Below are 22,678 nucleotides of genomic sequence, written 5' to 3'. Positions count from 1 at the left end.
CCATCTGTAGTTAACTTCTGATTATGTTAAGATTGATTGTTTTTTATAAGATAAGTTTAATTCTAGCTAGCAACTTACCGTGGCTCCTTGCTGCACTCGCATAACAGGTGGTCAGCCTGCAAAGCAGTCTCCTCGTGGAGTGCAATGTAATCGGCATTCAAAAATGCAAATGACCGATTGTTATGAAAACTTGAAACCGTCCCTATCGGCCACGCCGATTAATCGGTCGACCTATAGTCCAAACATACCAAGACAGCCGTGTAAAGGGCAAGACAAAACCTTTTCCCCCTCAGGAGACTGAAAAGATTTGACATACAGTGGGGCAAAAAAGTATTTAGTCAGCCACCAATTGTGCAAGTTCTCCCACTTAAAAAGATGAGAGAGGCCTGTAATTTTCATCATAGGTACACTTCAACTATGACAGACAAAATGAGAAAAAAAATCCAGAAAATCACATTGTAGGATTTTTTATGAATTTATTTGCAAATTATGGTGGAAAATAAGTATTTGGTCAATAACAAAAGTTTATCTCAATACTTTGTTATATACCCTTTGTTGGCAATGACAGAGGTCAAACGTTTTCTGTAAGTCTTCACAAGGTTTTCACACACTGTTGCTGGGATTTTGGCCCATTCCTCCATGCAGATCTCCTCTAGAGCAGTGATGTTTTGGGGCTGTTGCTGAGCAACACGGACTTTCAACTCCCTCCAAAGATGTTCTATGGGGTTGAGATCTGGAGACTGGCTAGGCCACTCCAGGACCTTGAAATGCTTCTTACGAAGCCACTCCTTCGTTGCCTGGGCGGTGTGTTTGGGATCATTGTCATGCTGAAAGACCCAGCCACGTTTCATCTTCACTGCCCTTGCTGATGGAAGGAGGTTTTCACTCAAAATCTCACGATACATGGCCCCATTCATTCTTACCTTTACACAGATCAGTCGTCCTGGTCCCTTTGCAAAAAACAGCCCCAAAGCATGATGTTTCCACCCCCATGCTTCACAGTAGGTATGGTGTTCTTTGGATGCAACTCAGCATTCTTTGTCCTCCAAACACGACGAGTTGAGTTTTTACCAAAAAGTTCTATTTTGGTTTCATCTGACCATATGACATTCTCCCAATCTTCTTCTGGATCATCCAAATGCTCTCTAGCAAACTTCAGACGGGCCTGGACATGTGCTGGCTTAAGCAGGGGGACACGTCTGGCACGGCAGGATTTGAGTCCCTGGCGGCGTAGTGTGTTACTGATGGTAGGCTTTGTTACTTTGGTCCCAGCTCTCTGCAGGTCATTCACTAGGTCCCCCCGTGTGGTTCTGGGATTTTTGCTCACCGTTCTTGTGATCAAGATCTTGCGTGGAGCCCCAGATCGAGGGAGATTATCAGTGGTCTTGTATGTCTTCCATTTCCTAATAATTGCTCCCACAGTTGATTTCTTCAAACCAAGCTGCTTACCTATTGCAGATTCAGTCTTCCCAGCCTGGTGCAGGTCTACAATTTTGTTTCTGGTGTCCTTTGACAGATCTTTGGTCTTGGCCATAGTGGAGTTTGGAGTGTGACTGTTTGAGGTTGTGGACAGGTGTCTTTTATACTGATAACAAGTTCAAACAGGTGCCATTAATACAGGTAACGAGTGGAGGACAGAGGAACCTCTTAAAGAAGAAGTTACAGGTCTGTGAGAGCCAGAAATCTTGCTTGTTTGTAGGTGACCAAATACTTATTTTCCACCATAATTTCCACCTTTTCTCTGCTACCGCACGGCAAGCCGTAACGGAGCGCCAAGTCTAGGACCAAAAGGCTCCTCAACAGCTTCTACTCCCAAGCCATTAGACTGCTGAATATTTTAGAAAAATCGCCACCGGACAATTTACATTGACCCCCCCCCCTTTGTACACTGCTGCTACTTGTTGTTTGTTTGTTACCTATGCATAGTCACTTCGCCCACACCTACATGTACAGATTACCTCAACTAGCTTGTACCCCTGCACACTGACTCGGTACCGGTGCCCCCTGTATATAGCCTCGTTATTGTGTTACTTTTTATTATGACTTTTTATTTTAGCCTACTTGGTAAATAGTTTCTTCTTCTTCAACTGCACTGTTGGTTAACCTGTTTGGGCTGCAGGGGCAGTATTGAGTAGCCGGATAAAAGGTGCCCATTTCAAACGGCCTCGTACTCAATTCTTGCTCGTACAATATGCATATTATTATTACTATTGGATAGAAAACACTCTCTAGTTTCTAAAACCATTTGAATTATATCTGTGAGTAAAACAGAACTCCTTTTGCAGCAAACTTCCTGACAGGAAGTGGAAAATCTGAAATCGATGCTCTCTTCTAGGGGCTGCCTATTAAAGTCCTTGATATTTATTCGTTTAGATGCACTTCATACGTCTTCCACTAGATGTCGACAAGGAGTGAGAGAAGAAATGAAGTGTGTAACTTGATCTGGGCTCGTACAATAGCCCTTTGTATGACGTGTCACCAGTTTCCTGTTTTCTGGAGAGCGCGTCAAGGGACCTGGATTTGCCTTCTGATAAGCTGTCGTTATGGACGACTAATATCTCCGGCTTTGATTTTATTTGATACATGTGACCATATCATCGTAAAGTATGTTTTTTCAATATAGTTTAATCAGATTATTGAAATTTTTTCGGGAGTTTTGCCGTGTTCCGTTCTCTTCCGTTTGTTGACATGGAGAGCTTCGTGCCACTTGGCTAGTGTGCTTGCTAAATCGAGAGGGAAAGAGGCCGTTCTAAATCCAAACAACGATTGTTCTTGACAAAGGACCCCTTGTCCAACATTCTGATGAAAGATCAGCAAAAGTAGGAAACATTTTATGATGCTATTTCATATATCTGTCGTACATGTGAACTAGTCGTCGGCGCCCAGCTTTTGGGTACTCTAGCTATACCGAAGCTGTATGTCGTAATGAGGTTATTTTTAGAATTCTAACACGGCGATTTCATTAAGAACTAATGGATCTATCATTTCCTATACAACATGTATTTTTTTAGTTATGTTTATGAATAGCTATTTGGTCAGAATATGTGTGTCAGAAAAAGTGTCAGAAAAAAATCCGGACGTTGTGGGAAAAAGTAGCTAAGTTAGCACAATGTATAACCACTGATTTCAGCTCTAAATATGCAACTTTTCGAACAAAACATAAGTGTATGTATAACCTGATGTTATAGGACTGTCATCTGATGAAGAATATCAAGGTTAGTCAAAAATTATATATCTTTTACTGGTTTGTCACGATCGCTACCTTTTGCTGCTGGGAAATGGCTTGTGTTTCTGGCTATTGTGGTAAGCTAATATAACGCTATATTGTGTTTTCGCTGTAAAACACTTAATAAATCGGAAATATTGGCTGGAATCACAAGATGCATGTCTTTCATTTGCTGTACACTATGTATTTTTCAGAAATGTTTTATGATGAGTATTTAGGGTATTTGGCGTTGGTGTCTGTAATTATTCTGTCTGCTTTCGGTGCAATTTCTGATTGTAGCTGCAATGTAAACTATGATTTATACCTGAAATATGCACATTTTTCGAACAAAACATAGATTTATTGAATAACATGTTATAAGACTGTCATCTGATGAAGTTGTTTGTTGGTTAGTTTGGTTGGTTCTTGGTTAGTTAGGTTGGCTTTGTGCATGCTACCTGTGCTGTGAAAAATGTCTGTCCTTTTTTGTATTTGGTGGTGAGCTAACATAAATATACGTGCTGTTTTCGCTGTAAAACATTTTAAAAATCGGACATGTTGGCTGGATTCACAAGATGTGTATCTTTCATTTGCTGTATTGGACTTGTTAATGTGTGAAAGTTAAATATTTCTAAAAAATATATTTTGAATTTCGCGCCCTGCACTTGAAGTGGCTGTTGTCATATTGTGGGCGGCCTCGGGCTTGCAGCCAGAAGAAGTTTTAAGGGCTTGTAAGTAAGCATTTCACGGTAAAGTCTACACTTGTTGTATTCGGCGTATGTGGCAAATAAAGTTTGATTTGACAGAGCTGTGAGATAACGAAAATAACCACTGGTATTATGACAAAAGTCAACATACAGCAGTCATATACCCAGCAGCCTCCACATCCTCCCTAGGCACCCAATGTCCCAAATGGTACCCTATAAAGTAGTGCACTATATAGGGAATAGGGTGCCATTTGGGATGCATCCCTAAAGTCAAACATACAACAGTCATCCATCCATCCAGCAGTGTCTTCCTCTCCTCCTCCTAATTAGCCCAACGTTTATCACAGTCTCTGATTGCTTTTGTAATGATGTCACCGCCGCATAATGAATGAGGAGGTGTCACGCTGTGTGTGTATGTATGTATTTGTGTGTGTGTGTGTGTGTCATGCTGCGGCAAGGCGGCTGTTACATGACAGCCGGTGTTCCCCTTCGAGGGGTTTGGCATGTGGAGGAATACACGCCAAACACACGCCAAGCAACACGGGGGAAAACAGCAGCGGGGAACATGTAAATACAAAAGATGGTGATTATTAGAAATACTGGGGGGTTCCAGAGTTCCAACCAACAACAGCTTTAGCTGTCAAGATGTTGACATGTTCTGGATCGTCGTCTTCCCCACAACATGTCTCCTTATCTGAATCCCAAATGGCACCATATTCCCTATATCAGGGCTCTCCAACCCTGTACCTGGAGAGCTACCGTCCTATAGGTTTTCACACCAACCCTAATCTAGCACACCTGATTCTAATAATTAGCTGCTTGATAAGCTAAATCAGGTTAGTTACAACTGGGGTTGAAGTGAAAACCTACAGAAGGGTAGCTCTCCAGGAACAGGGTTGGAGTGCCCTGCCCTATATAGTCCCTGGTTAAAAGTAGTGCACTACATAGGGAAGAGTGCTATTTGGGACGAGCCCATTTCTACTTTGAAACTGGTTTCTCTCATATGGTGGTGAACGAATATATCCTTGACCTCATACATATACGTATATGTATGAGGACCTCTCACCCAGGTGTCCCATGCAGCACTAAGTTCCCAGAATTCCTTGCATAAATAAGGTCTAAATTCAACCATGCACATGATATGATAGCAAAAATACACTGAAAACAGCCTAAATGCACTGATCGAAAGGGAGACCTATGACACAGTAATATCACATTCTGATATAAAACACACTATTATCCTGAACGTGGAACACACAGTTCAAGGGATCCCTGAATGGATCAGATATTAATTGCTGACCCTTTCCAGCAAATTGCCTGAATTCATTTCCTCTTCCTTGGTCGATTACTGCACAAAACCAAGCAATCTACTGTTGCTTCCTTTCTGGTTACAAGTGGCATTTAATCTGCAAATAAACACTTGTCTATGCTTTGCACTGAACACATCTACATTACTACAATTAACCTGCATCTGAACCGAGCCCCGGTCTGCCGAAAGCTGCACTTTGCAGTATAATCTGAGGGGAAATGGAGGGATGGGGAGGAGGATGGAGGGATGTAGAGGAGGTCAGGCACCTCAGGAAGACAAGCCAGCACGCTGGGAGAATTGGAGGCTGGGAATCAACCGCTGTCTCTGTTATTACATGCGGGAGCAGGAAAGAGTCCTCTCTGATCCTGCCTTTACACAGACTAGTGCACCACACACCCATCTGTACTGCACTTTGACTCATTCACTTAGTGTTCACCACAGTAAGTGCTGCGTGCAGTACAGTACGGAGTGTACATGCTGAGTGTTCGAGGTGAATGTAGTAATGGTGATGATGTATCATTTGGCTTCCTTTCCACTTCCTCTTCAAACCCACAGAAGACATGAATTAATCCACAACGGAAAGAGCTAATATTGTATTGGGACTATTTCAATATTGACATATTCTGCTAATTGAGAAGTGATGTAATTGCCTTGGTTCATTCATGAATCTACACACGGGGATGCTGTTATTGGGGAAAAGAAAAGGAAACAAATGAAAGTCTAGCAAGATGAAGTACTGAACATTGATACTGTGTAAATGTTTATAGTCACTCTCAAAAAGTGAGGGTTTAGTTGATCGTTAGTGAAACGTTAGCTTTCTCTAAAGCCTCCATCTTTCCTTTTCTATTTCTTTCTCCTCCTCCCTTGTGTGTGTGTATGTTGAAAACATTGTGACATTCTGTATGTGTGTGTGTAGAACACAGCCCTGGGGCTGGGGACACACCTGTAGGTACTTGTGCATGTGCCAGGATGCCTGTTTGCCGTCGTTGACTGACTCCACGGTGGTGTTTGCCTGTCCTGCCACGTCGCCCCCAGCAAACACCCAGGACTCACTGCTCTGCATGCTCTCTGGGTCCAGCTCTGGGAGACCCCAGCGGTTCAACAGCACCGGAGCCATGGCCTCTTTCACTGGAGGAGAGGGGAGAGAGGATCCACAGTTAGTGATGGTGTGGGCAGTACTTAAGTACAAATACTTGAAAGTACTACTTAAGTCATTTTTGGGGGGTATCTGTACTTTACTTCACTATTTATAATTTTGACAACTTTTACTTTCACTTCACTACATTCCAAAAGAAAATAATATTCATTTTACTCCATACATTTTCCCTGACACCCAAAAGTACTCTTACATTTTGAATGCGTCACACGACAGGAAAATGGTCCAATTCACGCACTTGTCAAGAGAAAGTCCTTGGTCAAACCTATTGCCTCTGATCTGGTGGACTCATTGCACACATGCTTTGTTTGTTAATTATGTCTGAGTGTTGGAGTGTGCCCCTGGCTATCCATACATTTAAAAAACAAGAATGGTGGCATCTGGTTTGCTTAATATAAGGAATTTGAAATTACACTTTTGACACTATATAAGAATATGTCTAATTTACTTCTGATACTTAAGTATATTTAAAATCAAATACTTTCAGTATTTTTTACTCAAGTAGAATTTTACTGGGTGACAATTCAACTTTTACTTGAGTCATTTTCTATTAAGGGATCTTTACTTTTACTCAAGTATGACGACTGGGTACTTTTTCCACCAGTGGGTGTGTGTGTTTGTGTGACAGAGATAGAAAGAGAGAAAGAAAGAAAGAGAGAACGACAGAGAGAGAGAAAGTGAGAGAAAGAGGCGAGAGACGACAGAAAGTGATAGAGATAGAGAGGAGAGAGAAAGAGAGAGAGAGAGAAAAGAGAGAACGGAGAGAGAGGAAGTAAGAGAAAGAGGCGAGAGACGACAGAAAGTGATAGAGATAGAGAGGAGAGAGAAAGAGAGAGAGAAAAGAGAGAACGGAGAGAGGAAGAGAACGAGATTTAAAAAATGGAGTGAGAGTGAGCGACCGTGATGGACTACAAACCATACAGAGAGCAATATGAAGTGTGACAAGACCGATGACAGCAGGGGATTCACGCTCTCTGTCTCTCCCCTCACTCTCAGCTAGGTTAATGTAACATTTCCTGAGGCATTCATTCACCGTTAGCTGAATGTTAGCCCAGAGATCCTCTGTCAAACTGATCTGCATTATAAAAAAGCTCATTTTCTTCTACCTCACCTATACAATTCATCTTTCAGACTAAATGCTTTTCAGCATGGAAGATGGCCTGCATCTATCAGCAGGGACATTTTTAAATACAGATCTGCGAGTTGGACAAGATTTATTACACTCTATTAGAATTACTAGAGGGAGGGGGGAAAGTTTCACCTTCCCAGTCTATTCAATTGGGAAAGGTTTTCATTTGACGCCCCAAAATACAAGGAAAAGTACACAAATAAGAATACAGAGAGAACCTGCTATTTTTTATTGCAACCATACTATTGAAGTTGAATTCCTCCATAAGGGGAGGACAGTAGAGAATGTGTAGAGAGTTGCCGTGTCAAACCCCTCAGAGCGGAACACCGGCTGTCATGTAACGGCCGTCTTGCTGCAGTGTTACACACATATGACAATGTATGATGCGGTGAATGTTATCATACACACTGATGGGGGATAAACACAGCAGCATCGTCCTGCCATAGTGATGAACAGACTCACTTACAAGAAATTGGGGAAACAAAATGGTGTCAAGATGATTGCAGTAGAAATTCTGGGCTTTGTCCATTCACTTAGTAGAAGAAGACACATACCTCATTATACTGTACAAAAATGTGTTTTGGTATATTCAGCAGAATATTTAATATGGAATGTTGTGTTACCATATATTTCCATATAATCCATATGTTTAATCATCCATTCTGAGCCATCCTGCTATGCTATAACAGCTAGAGCTAGACCTACACAACACATAAACTCGGCAAAAAAAAGAAATGGCCCTTTTTCAGGACCTTGTCTTTCAAAGATAATTCGTAAAAATCCAAATAACTTCACAGATCTTTATTGTAAAGGGTGTAAACACTGTTTCCCACGTTTGTTCAATGAACCATAAACAATTAATGAACATGCACCTACCTGTGGAACAGTCATTAAGACACTAACAGCTTACAGACGGTAGGCAATTAAGGTCCGGTTATGAAATCTTAGGACACTAAAGAGGCCTTTCTACTGACTCTGAAAAACACCAAAAGAAAGATGCCCAGGGTCCCTGCTCATCTGTGTGAACGTGCTGTAGGCATGCTGCAAGGAGGCATGAGGACTGCAGATGTGGCCAGGGCAATAAATTGCAATGTCCGTACTGCGAGACGCCTAAGACAGCGCTACAGGGAGACAGGAAGGACAGCTGATTATCCTCGCAGTGGCAGACCACGTGTAACAACACCTGCACAGGATCGGTACATCCGAACATCACACCTGCGGGACAGGTACAGGATGGCAACAACAACTGCCCGAGTTACACCAGGAACGCACAATCCCTCCATCAGTGCTCAGACTGTCCGCAATAGGCTGAAAGAGGCTGGACTGAGGGCTTGTAGGCCTGTTGTAAGGCAGGTCCTCACCAGACATCACCGGCAACAACATCGCCTATGGGCAAAAACCCACCATCGCTGGACGAGACAGGACTGGAAAAAAGTGCTCTTCACTGACGAGTCACGGTTTTGTCTCACCAGGGGTGATGGTCGGATTTATGTTTATCGTCGAAGGAATGAGCGTTACACCGAGGCCTGTACTCTGGAGCGGGATCGATTTAGAGGTGGAGGGTCCGTCATGGTCTGGGGCGGTGTGTCACAGCATCATCGGACTGAGCTTGTTGTCATTGCAGGCAATCTCAAAGCTGTGCGTTACAGGGAGGACACCCTCCTCCCTCATGTGGTACCCTTCCTGCAGGCTCATCCTGACATGACCCTCTAGCATGACAATGCCACCAGCCATACTTCTCGTTCTGTGCGTGATTTCCTTCAAGACAGGAATGTCAGTGTTCTGCCATGGCCAGCGAAAAGCCATTCCCCCCAGAAATGTCAGGGAACTTGCAGGTGCCTTGGTGGAAGAGTGGGGTAACATCTCACAGCAAGAACTGGCAAATCTGGTGCAGTCCATGAGGAGGAGATGCACTGCAGTACTTAAATGAAGCTGGTGGCCACACCAGATATCCCTCATAATAACAGCCTGCTATAACTGCTGTAGCTAGAGCTCATACAACACCTATATCCCTCATAATAACAGCTAGCTATATTTGCTGTAGCTAGAGCTCATACAACACCTATATCCCTCATAATAACAGCTAGCTATAACTGCTGTAGCTAGGGTCACAACACCTAAATCCCTCATAATAACAGCTAGCTATAACTGCTGTAGCTAGGGTCACAACACCTAAATCCCTCATAATAACAGCTAGCTATAATTGCTGTAGCTAGAGCTTATTCAACACATACATCCCTCATAATAACAGCTAGCTATAACTGCTGTAGCTAGGGCCTATACAACACCTGTATCCCTCATAATAACAGCTAGCTATAACTGCTGTAGCTAGAGCTCATACAACACATACATCTGTCATGCATAGTACCTGGCAACACAAACAGGGGGAGCTGTTTTGAAGCCACTGTGCCTCCATCTTGGCACTCCCCGAACATTGTAAAAAATATTTTGAAAGTGAAAGCATTTATTAATGTCTACGTCTTTGATTTTGCCACGTTTATTATATTACACACACCTTAATGCATACTTTTAAACTATATTATATGAGCTAAACATACAAATAAAAAATAAAGTATAATTTTTAGAAAGTACTAATGGGGAAGTGCTTATATGGCCGACCAGTGGCTTCAAAGCTTCTCATTGGCTAACACATAGCATCAGCAATCCAGGGTTTATATACATCTTTGGCATGAACGCACACGCATGCAAACTATGCACACTCCCACACACAGAAACACACACACACTTTTTGTGACAGTACAGCGTAAAGGGAAAGAGATGCTTAGCTAACACAGAGGAGGTGGGTGCATCATGTCTCCAGTTCCCCACCCACCCTCCATGAAACTCAGCAGGAAGGAGACCAATGCAGGAAGGAGGCATGGGTGCAATAATGGCTGCCTCCCTCCCTCCCAGAACTGAGTCTGCTTCCCAAATTACACATTACACCCTATTCCCTTTAAAGTGCGCTACTTTTGACCAGGATCCATAGGGCTCTGGTCAAAGGCAGTTGACTACATAGGGAATATGGTGCCATTTGCGACGCACACTGGGTCCAGCCCACCAGACTATACAGGCCAGGTTTTAACTGCTAACTCATCCTACAGCTGTGTTCATTGCCAAGCGGAACATCCTCTGTGGGTCTGACAACATACTTAAGTGGATAAGTGATTCATAGTTCAAGAATAAGGATCATTCTGACTGTACTACTCTGGGGATTCTTTTCTCAGCATTTTGTTGTTTCTGTACGATGAAATCACACACTCAAAACACACACACGCTTGCAAGCACGCTTGACACAGATACACACACAAACACACACACTCGCATGCCAAGGCACGGATCAATTCCTTCCTAAATATGCAGGCAATCAGGTTTGGCAGAAATATCATCCTATCAAATTAAACTAGTTTGCTCGGAGTCATGCACCCCATTTAATTCAGGCTCTTATCAGTAATTCCTCATGTTTTAATTAACCTTGGTGATTAATTGCTAATCATAACAATACCCTCCTTAGCACTCGACGACACCTTTGGGGATGTGGAGCAGGTTCTAAGGATGTTTCTTTAGCAACAGGTCAACCATAGTACCAGGGGGGGGAGGGGGGAGAGATAGTCCACGTCCCAAATGCCATCATTTACTATGCACTCCTTTTCACCAGAGCTTGATGGACCCTGGTCAAAAATAGGGCACTATGAAAGGAATAGAGTGCCTTTTGACAAGCAAAAAGAGTAACAAAATGGATAATAAAATCCATTTGAGCTGTGAAGAGGTGGAAGTGGGTAGACCGAATCAGTGGAGCAGATTACGATAACAATCAGTCAATCAAGCCTTTACCCCATCTATAAAATCAATAAGACACAGTCAGATAGACACAGTCAGGCAAGAACGTCAGCGGAACTCGGTCTACACCGAGTCTCTCACACTCTCTCTTTATCTTAATTACTTGGTTGAGTAGATGTGTATTTCACCATCACGACCGATTATGAATGCGTGTAAAACATGTTCAGTTTCTGCCTGCTTAGGTAGCCCCAACTATGTATTTGTGCATCTGTGCTGCATCGCAAGGTTGGCTAATGGCAGCGCTAGCTGGGTAACCAGTTGTAAAGCTCTGTCGCTCTATCGCCGAGCACTTGTGTGTGTGTGTGTGTGTGTGTGTGTGTGTGTGTGCGCACGCGCGCGGACGTCACCGGGCGGTCGTCTGAGCTTGAAACTCATTACAGTGATTTCATGTCATTGTTGGGTGACTCTGGACAGTGTGTGGCGTTTGTGGCCCTCCTGCAATACCCACCTCTGTTTATTCAATAGCAGCCTAATTGAAAATCATAGCAGGTATGGCCTTTTCTCAACGCAATCTAATTACCTGCCCTGGCGACAGTGTCACACAAAAAGACAGGCGTTGTCTTGTAAGCAAGTGGGTTTAAAAAAATTATAATCCTAGACAAGGGCTCCCCTACTGGTGCCCTCCAGGTTTGGCCCCCACATGTTTTCCGTGCATTTAAAAATATATATATATAATAATATATATACATATTATTATAATAATAATATATTATTATACACAGTCAAACGTTTGGAAACACCTACTCATTCCAAGGTTTTTCTTTATTTTTACTATTTTCTATATTGTAGAATAATAGTGAAGACATCAAAACTATGAAAAAGCGCAATCATATGGTAACCAAAAAAGTGTTAAACATATCAACGTATATTTTATATTTGAGATTCTTCAAAGTAGCCATCCTTTGCCTTGATGACAGATTTGCACCCTATTGGCATTCTCTCAACCAGCTTCATGAAGTAGTCACCTGGAATGCATTTCAATTAACAGGTGTGCTTTGTTAAATGTTAATTTGTGGAATTTCTTTCCTTCTTCATTCGTTTGAGACATTCAGTAGTGTTGTGACAAGGTATGGGTGGTATACAGAAGATAGCCCTATTTGGTAAAAGACCAAGTCCATATTATAAGACATGAAGGTCAGTCAATCCGGAGAATTTCAAGAACTTTGAAAGTTTCTTCAAGAGCAGTATCAAAAACTATCAAGCGCTATGATGAAACTGCCTCTCATGAGGACAGCCACAGGAAAGGAAGACCCAGAGTTACCTCTGCTGCAGAGGGTAAGTTCATTAGAATTACCAGCCTCAGAAATTGAAGCCCAAATAAATGCTTCACAGAGTCCAAGTAACAGACACATTTCAACATCAACTGTTCAGAGGAGACTGCGTGAATCAGGCCTTCATGGTCGAATTGCTGCAAAGAAACAACTACTAAAGGACACCAATAAGAAGACACTTGCTTGGGCCAAGAAACACGAGCAATGGACATTAGACCGGTGGAAATCTGTCCTTTGGTCTGATGAGTCCAAATTTGAGATTTCTGGTTCCAACAGCTGTGTCTTTGTGAGATGCAGAGTAGGTGAACGGATGATCTCCACATGTGTGGGTCCCACCGTGAAACTTGGAGGAGGAGGGGAGGTGTGATGGTGCTTTGCTGGGGACACTGTCTGGGATTTATTTAGAATTCAAGGCACACTTAACCAGCATGGCTACCACAGCATTCTGCAGTGATATGCCATCCCACCTGGTTTGCGCTTAGTGGAACTATCATTTGTTTTTCAACAGGACAATGACCCCAAAGACACCTCTAGGCTGTGTAAGGGCTATTTGACCAAGAAGGAGAGTGATGGAGTGCTGCATCAGATGACCTGGCCTCCACAATTACCCAACCTCTGGGATAAGTTGGACCGCAGAGTGATGGAAAAGCAGCCAACAAGTGCTCAGCATATGTGGGAACAAGACTGTTAGAAAAGCATTCCAGGTGAAGCTGGTTGAGAGAATGCCAAGAGTGTGCAAAGCTGTCATCAAGGCCAAGAGTGGCTACTTTGAAGAATCTAACATCTAAAATATACTTTTATTTGTTTAACACTTTTTTCGTTACTACATGATTCCATATGTGTTATTTCATAGTTGCGATGTCTTCACTATTATTCTATAAGGTAGAAAATAGTAAAAATAATGAAAAACCCTTGAATGAGTAGGTGTGTCCAAACTTTTGACTGGTACTGTATATATATAGTTGGACATAAGACTGTAACAACACCAGGAAATCAGCTTCAAGTGATTACATTTAAAAAAAAAAATCTGTTCCCAAGTATTCCCAATAATAGAGAGATGTAATTCAAATGTAAGCAAGGTTTGAAATGATGTTTTAATCAAATATTATATCTGTTTTGGCTTCTTGCGGTCAATTTTCAGTCTACAAATTATTTCTAATTATGTTCCAACCCCCTGACAAGGTTCTGTAAACACTCACATACAGGCAGACACACAGGCACGCTAACATGCACAGACACGCACACACACACACACACACACACACACACACAAGACCCTCAAAACCCAAGTACATGGAGTTCTCATCACTGGCACTCATCTAAATTAGAGCCTCAACACAAGGCATATTGTGTTTAGATGATGATGAGGAAAACAATGTGATGAGTGTCGTCTTAAGTCCTACTCCAAATGTGCTAAACAATGATAAGTTAGACAGTCCTATCCAAACGGGACCACTGTCTTCGCTTGTATAATGAGAAATCTCCAGGAGAAAGGGGAGATCCCTGGTTTGTGTTTGTTTGCCAGGCTTTCTGTCTGTCTGTCTGACTCTGTTTAATGCAGCTCAAGGATAACATCCTCACGCTGTTTTTAAAGCAATAATGTAGACAACATTCAACACAAACTCTTCAGAGAAACACTCAATTTGAGGATATTTGTAAAAGTTGATAAAAACTATAACAGTGGACTGTCCTGTCAAAGAGTCTACTCATATGGCAAAACTCAGGTTCCATTCAGAGTAAAGGTATTATTATTGTGTATCAATAGCAAGACTGGGATGGCGGTTAGTCAATGGTCACATGGCACCTTTACTTACTGTAGAACATAGAACATGTTTGTAAAGCTGTCATTTATACAAAACTCCTCCCAACAAATTGTTGTGATGTTCAATGCACTTTCAATAAAGTTTGACTGATTGATACCTTTGGGGTCGCTCAGCATGGATCCGAAGGCACTGATGATGTAATCGGCCTTGAGGCGTATGATCTGATCCTCGTCCTCCATCCAATCACCTTCGTCTGTCAGCTCCGTACGACAGAACTCCATTCCCGCCACGCGACCCGCCTTCATGATGACCTCACGAGGGGACAGGAAGGGCATGAACTCACACTTCTCTTCCTTGGCCAGCTCCATCTATAGGTAGGGGAAATATAGAGCTCAGGGTTCAATGGTGATGGGTCATCGACAGGTTACATCTTTAAATTGTGGCTTGAATTGTGTTGAATTATTTTAAGTATCAAAGATTAGATTTTTTTTTATCACAATATTTCTCGTCAAATGCAAAGCCATTTTAATCTAAAACTGGACAAAAATATGTCTAATTATCAAGCCCAAGGTACAACTTTTTTATTCCCTTCGTTTGTCAGGACTGGAAAATATATTTTGTAGTGTCACACATTACAACTGCACACAATAGAAGACACTAGGAAGTTTTCCTGCTTTGTTCAAAGACCTTCAATTTCATACGGATTAATGAAAAAAGGCCCCATCTACAACAAAGTCATTGAAATTACGTTTCCAGTCCTGAGATGTGCACAAAAGGGAAGGGGGGTGGGTTGCTTCTATAATAGCTTCCCTTTCTCTCAGTTTTCTGAAATTGTCTCAGTTGACATCAATGCTCATGCTTCACACAATATTGAACTTTTTTCAATGTGATGTGAAGGTTACTGACGCCTACAAGAGGCCTAAACTTAATATACCTTATAAACAAACTTAATTAGTGTGAGGCGATGCTAGCAGCTTAACTGTCTGCTTCTGCGGGGAAAAGCAAACAGCTGTTGATAATCACCTTACTTTTCTCATTTCGTTAGGGTTATTTTTGGCGTTACTATGGCAGCAAGAGGTGTGCTCTGACACGACGCATGACTAAAGGTGCCGTTGGACGATGATTCTAGAATGAACTGTGCTGTCAAGCTCAACTCTCAACTAGAATAGAATTGACAGAAAGACACCTTGAACTTTTCATCACACTCACAATCATAACTAATATACGGCAGTTGAAGAATGCATCTTAACTCCAAGTGCTACTTTTACTGATGGTCTAACACATCAAAAGTTGATAAGAATCAAGACTGAAGGGAGTATACGAGTCAATGTCATGCTTCAAATGCAGGGATATCTTTTGAAGGAACAGTGAAAATAGCAACAGCACTGCCTATGATATCCTTCCTCTCTCCTTTGTGGCAGCGCTACTAGAAAGGGACAGATCCCAGTGAGTCCGTCTGGGGCTCACGGCAGTGTGTGTGTGCAGGCGGAGAGCTTTTGACAGTTATCGCCCTCCAGAACCTAAGACAGGCCTTTGTAATAAACCAGAAAAAAGCGGCTTAAAAAACATGTCAGCAGGGCCAAGGAGAGGACACTCACACAGACAGCTTAATAAAGACAGCGTCCTCTCTCCTCTTCACTAGCCTTCTCCCTAACACTATCTCTCTGTCTATCTTTCTCCCTCAGTCTTTCTCTCTCTGTCTGTCTTTCTCAAACAAGTTAAGCATCTGGTACACTGGTAACATTTAGCGATCTCTCCCTCTGTCAACGTCTTCTCTTTTATCCTTTCTTTCCTTTTCTCTCCTTTCTTCTTGTTTGTCTCTACCTCCTCGGGGACAGCCCTGATGTTGGTGAAGCCTTTCCTAAACACCACGTAGACCCGCTTGGCACCGCAGCGCAGGGAAGAAGTGGCACAGTCGAAAGCTGTGTCTCCTGAACCCAGAACAATCACCGTGCCACGCAGCTCTGGCAGGGAAGACTTGCAGCTACACATTCCTAAAAGCGGGAGGAGAAGAGAAAAGGAGTTACAATCTGATCATTTACTGTGTTGATTTTGAGATTACATATACAGTGCCAGTCAAAAGTTTGGACATACCTACTCATTCTACAATGTAGAATAATAGTGAACACAACAAAACTATGAAATAACACAAATGGTATCATGTAGTAACCAAAAAAGGGTTAAACAAATCAAAATATATTTTATATTTGAGATTCTTCAAAGTAGCCGCCCTTTGCCTTGACGACAGCTTTGCAGACTCTTGGCATTCTCTCAAACAGCTTCATGAGGTAGTCACCTGAAAAGCATTTCAATTAACAGGTGTGCCTTATAAAAAGTACATTTGTGGAATTTCTTTCCATATTAATGTGTTTCAGCGAATCAGTTGTGTTGTGACAAGGTAGGGGTGGGTACACAGAATATAGCCCTATTTGGTAAAATACCAAGTCCATATTATGGCAAGAACAGCTCAAATAAGCAAAGCGAAATGACCGTCCATCATTACTTTAGGACATGAAGGTCAGTCAATCTGGAAAAATAACTTTGAAAGTTTCTTCAAGAGCAGTAGCAAAAACTATCAAGCGCTATTATGAAACTGCCTCTCATGAGGACCGCCACAGGAAAGGAAGACCCAGAGTTACCTCTGCCGCAGAGGGTAAGTTCATTAGAATTACCAGCCTCAGAAATTGTAGCCCAAATAAATGCTTCACAGAGTCCAAGTAACAGACACATTTCAACATCAACTGTTCAGAGGAGATTGTGAATCAGGCCTTCATGGTCGAATTGCTGCAAAGAAACCACTACTAAAGTACACCAATAAAAAGAAGAGACTTCCTTGGGCCAAGAAACACAAGCAATGGACATTAGACCAGTGGAAATCTGTCCTTTGGTCTGATGAGTCCAAATTTGAGATTTTTGGTTCCAACCACCGTGTCTTTGTGAGACGCAGAGTAGGTGAACGAATGAACTCCGCATGTGTGGTTCCCACTGTGAAGCTTGGAGGAGGAGGTGTGATGGCGTCGGGGTGCTTTGCTGGTGACACTGTCTGAGATTTATTTAGAATTCAAGGCACACTTAACCAGCATGGCTACCACAGCATTCTGCAGCGATACGCCATCCCATCTGGTTTACGCTTAGTAGGACTATCATTTGTTTTTCCATAGGACAATGACCCAACACACCTCCAGGCTGTGTAAGGGCTATTTGACCAAGAAGGAGAGTGATGGAGTGCTGCGTCAGATGAGCTGGCCTCCACAATCACCCAACCTCAACCCAATTGAGATGGTTTGGGATAAGTTGGACAGCATAGTGAAGGAAAAGCAGCCAACAAGTGCTCAGCCTATGGGGGAACTACTTCAAGACTGTTAAAAAAGCACTCAGGTGAAGTTGGTTGAGCGAATGCCAAGAGTGTGCAAAGCTGTCATCAAGGCCAAGAGTGGCTACTTTGAAGGACCTAACATCTTAAATATATTTTGATTTGTTTAATACTTTTTTGGTTACTACATTATTCCATATGTCTTATTTCACAGATTTGATGTCTTAACTATTATTCTATAATGTAGAACATAGTAAAAATAAAGAAAAACCCTTGAATGAGTAGGTGTGTTCAAACTTTTGCCTCGTACTGTATGTCTAAGTGTTTAATTCATTGTGGGAAAACTACACTGAACAAAAACATAAAATGCAACATGCACTTATTAAGATTTTACTGAGTTACAGATCATAAAAGGAAATCAGTCAATTGAAATACATTAATTGACTCTGAATACAGATATGCATCTGTTGGTCACAGATACTGCAAGTAAAAAAAAAAGGTAGGGGCGTGGATCAGAAAACCAGTCTGTTTCTCATGCAGCGCAACCCATCTCCTTCGCATAGAGTTGATCAGGCTGTTGATTGTGGCCTGTGGAATGTTGCCCCACTCCCATTGAAGAATGGCTGTGAGAAGTTGCTGAATATTGGCGGGAACTGGAACACACTTTCGTACAAGTCGATCCAGAGCATCCCAAACATGCTCAACGGGTGACATGTCTGGTGAGTATCCTTGCGACATGGGGCTGTGCATTATCATGCTGAAACATGAGGTGATGGCAGTGGATGAATGGCACGACAATGGGCCTCGTGATCCTGTTATGGTAACTCTGTGCATTCAAATTGCCATCGCAATTGAGTTTGTTGTCCGTAGCTTATTCCAGCCCATACCATAACCCCACAATGGGGTACTCTGTTCACAACGTTGACATCAGCAAACCGCTCGCCCACACCACGCCAAACACGCTGTCTGCCATCTGCTCTGTACAACTCAAACTGGTATTCATCCAGTGTGCCAGTGGCCATCGAAGGTAAGCATTTGCCCACTGAAGTTTGTTACGATGCTTATCTGCAGTCAGGTCAAGACCCTTGTGAGGAGGCTGGTGGCTGGTCTCAGACAATCCCGCAGACGAAGAAGCCGGATGTGAAGTTCCTGAGGTAGCGCGGTTACACATGGTCTGCGGTTGTGAGATCAGTTGGAAGTACTGCCATATTCTCTAAAACAATGTTGGAGATGGCTTATGGTTGAGAAATTAACATTCAATTCTATGGCAACAACTCTGGTGGAGATTCCTGCAGTCAGCATGCCTATTGCACGTCCCCTCAAAACTTGAGACATCTGTGGCACTGTGTTGTGACAAAACTGCATATTTTAGAGTGGCCTTTTATTGTCCGCAGCACAAGGTGCACCTGTGTAATGATCATGCTGTTTAGTCAGCTTCTTGATATGCCAGACCTGTCAGGTGGATGGATTATCTTGGTAAAGGAGAAATGCAACAAATGTGTGCACAACATTTGTGAGAAATAAGCTTTTTGTGTGTATGTTTATTTTAGCTGAGGAAACATGCCTTTACATATATTTTTCAGTATAAACGAAATCTTTAAAAAAAGAAACAATTTAGTTGCGGCTGTCAATGCTTGTTCTATTGGCTGCAGTGTTCACCTGTTTTGCTGGCTTTGGAGACCAAAGGTAGGAAATCCTTTGACGTGTAAAAGCCTTGTTCGATCGTCAGCTCCTCAAATATTTTATGTCTGTTAGCCTGTGGAAGACCTGGTGACAAAACGACACAGAAGTAAAGCAATGGAGTTGAGAATAGTTTTATAGCAACAAATGGCACAGACAGAATTACGTAAATTCCTGAAAGTTTAAAGCCTTTACAGAAAAAACACATGACTTTCATGTGATCACATATGATATTATGTGAAGTTAATGTGATAACATGTGACAGCATGTAAAAGCAACATGTGATAACATGAAACTACATGTGAGAAAACATGATCTCATTCGAAATAAATGTGGCAACATGGGGATGGAAAATGTCAACATTTTTCACATGTGAATCTGCAATTCCACATGCGAGGTGAAAAGATGTTATTCTCCTCAACATAATGAACTCTAAATGTAACACATGGTTCCCCATGTGAACAGCTGACCTCGCATGTGTCTCTTTCTTTCTACATGTGAAAATTCCCGCTCAACATGTGAAACAGCTCTTTTTTGGGAATGAAATTATATGGGGGTTTTAAAGTAAGTGGTACGCTGTTCAGATAAAATTGTTTCAAACAAATCTTTAACCAATGACAATATGATTCCATTTGACATTATCACTTAGCACGGATTTTTCAAAATGACCCCAGCTGGGATTTGAACTCAACCGTTCATCTTTTTGCTGTTCTGTCTATTCTCTCATCATTGATTTCCTTTACTTATTTCCGCAATTTGAGGGTTTTCTGTGTCGTTGTCTAATGTTGGTGAGGAATATTATTCTGTTTTAATGTTACTCCTGAATCACTGTGATGAATATACATGTGTATTTTTAAGTAAAGTAAATATCAGCTTTGTTAAGTCCAACTATGCTTTTCTCTCACTCCTCTTGTCTACTGGTGACACTTTCTACAATCCTATGGAAGACAGAGCTCTCTAGTTTTTATTTATTTTATCAAGAGTCAGTTAAGAACAAATTCTTATTTACAATGACGGCCTACACCGGCCAAACCCGGGCGACGCTGGGCCAATTGTGCTCCGCCCTATGGGACTCCCAATCACGGCCGATTGTGATACAGCCTGGATTTGAACCAGGGTGTCTGTAGTGAGGAGCCTGTCATGTCAATCCAGTGAAAAACTACACTGGACAGAAATGGTTTTGTATTGGTTCCATTGTGTTGAGTACTGAGTTCTAAACCTTGACCTACAATTATCACTGTGATATATTTTACAGGGACAATACTTTAATCTATGCCTTAGAAATACCTGACAAAGCCTCTATTTTACCACAGGCAATCATGTCACATTGATATGAACAAGGCTCAGATCTAACACAATAGTAGAAACTGAGACTTGCTGGCTGCGTTTAAACATATCTTTTCCCACTAATTGGTCTTTTGACGAATCAGATCAGCTCTTTTGTCCAAAATTGGGCAAAATAACAGAATTGGGCTGCTTGTGTAAATGCAGCCACTGAGAAGAATTGGAAAGTGACACACTCTGAAATAATATAGCAATAACCTTTTTGGAGCAATATTGTAACATTAACTATATCAGTATGTTGGTATATATTTATATTAACCAACTTGTTAAAATGCATGGCTCCTAATGGGGATATTACTGTATATCACGGCTGAGGGCTCATTAAATATGGATATGAATTGCTGAGTAATGGTGACTGGGAGGGTAAATTGTGACACATAGCAGAGTAGTTTTATAACAGTGTTTAAAAATGCAAGGTTACAGTATATGAAACAATGGGCACATTCCACTAAGAAAGACAAGTGAGTAGTGTCCCTCATTTCTAGGAGAAGGCTTTTATGTTAAAACCTTTGAGGCAGCCAATTCTGCAGCAGTAGTAATCCAAAGAAATTAGACTGTGGGAACTGCTCTAATACTACAAACATACAGTATCTCTATAAGTAGTTAAACTACAGAAATAAAACATATTTGGATTAACAGTATATGTGCGAAACAAACAAAATAGCATTTGTGATCAATACAAACAAAATACTATAGCACCATTATTGAAACCACTATATGCAGCTAAACAACAACAGGGAGGCGTTATCAAAGTGAAGTGACCTTTAAACCTATTCATCTGGGTTTAAACTGACCCTCTCCGAACCCCTCCCTGCATTGTTACTCTAACTGACTATACAGTCCTTTTTGTAAGTATTCAGACCCCTTGACGTTTTCCAATACTTAACAGCCGTATTCTAAAATGTATTAAAAAAATATATATAATTCTCAGCAATCTATACACAATACCCCATAATGACAAATCAAAAACAGGTTTGTAGAAATGTTAGCAAATGTATTAAAAATAAAAATTGAAATAATACATTTACATAAGTATTCAGACCTTAACTCAGTACTTTGTTGAAGCACCTTTGGCAGCGAGCGATTACAGCCTCGAGTCTTCTTGGGCACACCTGTATTTGGGGAGTTTCTTTCATTCTTCTCTGCAGATCCTCTCAAGCTCCTTCAGGTTGGATGGGGATCAGTCGCTGCACAGCTATTTTTAGGTCTCTCCAGAGATGTTCGATCGGGTTCAAGTCCGGGCTCTGGCTGGGCCACTCAATAGAAATTCAGAGACTTGTCCCGAAGCCACTCCTGCATTGTCATGGCTGTCTGCTAAGGGTCGTTGTCCTATTGGAAGGTGAACCTTCGCCCCAGACTGAGGTCCTGAGTGCTCTGGAGCAGGCTTTCATCAAGGATCTCTCTGTACATTGCTACGTTCATCTTTCCCTCAATCCTGACTAGTCTCCCAGTCCATGCCGCTGAAAAACATCCCCACAGCATGATTCTGCCACCACCATGATTCACCGTAGGGATGGTGCCAGAATTCCTCAAGATGTGACGCTTGGTATTAAGGCCAAAGAGTTCAATCTTGGTTTCATCACACCAGAGAATCTTGTTTCTCATGGTCAGAGAGTCCTTCAGGTGCCTTTCGGCAAACTCAAAGCAGGCTGTCATGTGCCTTTTACTGAGGAGTGCTGGAGTGCTGCAGAGATGGTTGTCCTTCTGGAAGATTCTCCCATCTCCACTGTAAGTGACCATCGGGTTCTTGGTCACCTCCCTGGCCCTTCTCCCCCGTTTGCTCAGTTAGGAAGAGTCTTGGTGGTTCCAAACTTCTTCTATTGAAGTATGATGGAGGCCACCGTTTTCTTGGGGAACTTCAACACTGCAGAAATGTTTTGGCACCCTTCCCCAGATCTGTGCCTCGACACAATCCTGTCTCGGAGCTCTACGGACAATTCCTTCAACCTCATGGCTTGGTT

At 42.1% G+C, this 22,678-nt stretch overlaps 1 protein-coding gene across 3 annotated transcripts in view; it reads right to left on the bottom strand.

Annotated features, from left to right (window-relative positions):
* The window catches only part of LOC120028105 (dihydropyrimidine dehydrogenase [NADP(+)]-like), a 220,615-nt gene that overhangs the window by 111,051 nt on the left and 86,886 nt on the right, over positions 1-22,678 (bottom strand). For all 3 annotated transcript variants that reach the window (XM_038973280.1, XM_038973281.1, XM_038973279.1), the window contains exons 9-12: positions 19,353-19,460; positions 16,205-16,374; positions 14,538-14,748; positions 6,165-6,349 (exon numbers count right to left, since the gene is read on the bottom strand). In XM_038973280.1, the coding sequence (XP_038829208.1) occupies positions 6,165-6,349; positions 14,538-14,748; positions 16,205-16,374; positions 19,353-19,460 (674 nt within the window). The remainder of the gene's footprint in view (positions 1-6,164; positions 6,350-14,537; positions 14,749-16,204; positions 16,375-19,352; positions 19,461-22,678) is intronic.

The sequence above is a fragment of the Salvelinus namaycush genome, chromosome 33 (assembly GCF_016432855.1).
Source record: "Salvelinus namaycush isolate Seneca chromosome 33, SaNama_1.0, whole genome shotgun sequence".
NCBI lineage: Eukaryota > Metazoa > Chordata > Actinopteri > Salmoniformes > Salmonidae > Salvelinus > Salvelinus namaycush.
Note: the sequence above shows the minus strand (reverse complement) of the source record. Positions and strands in the feature narration are given on the sequence as shown.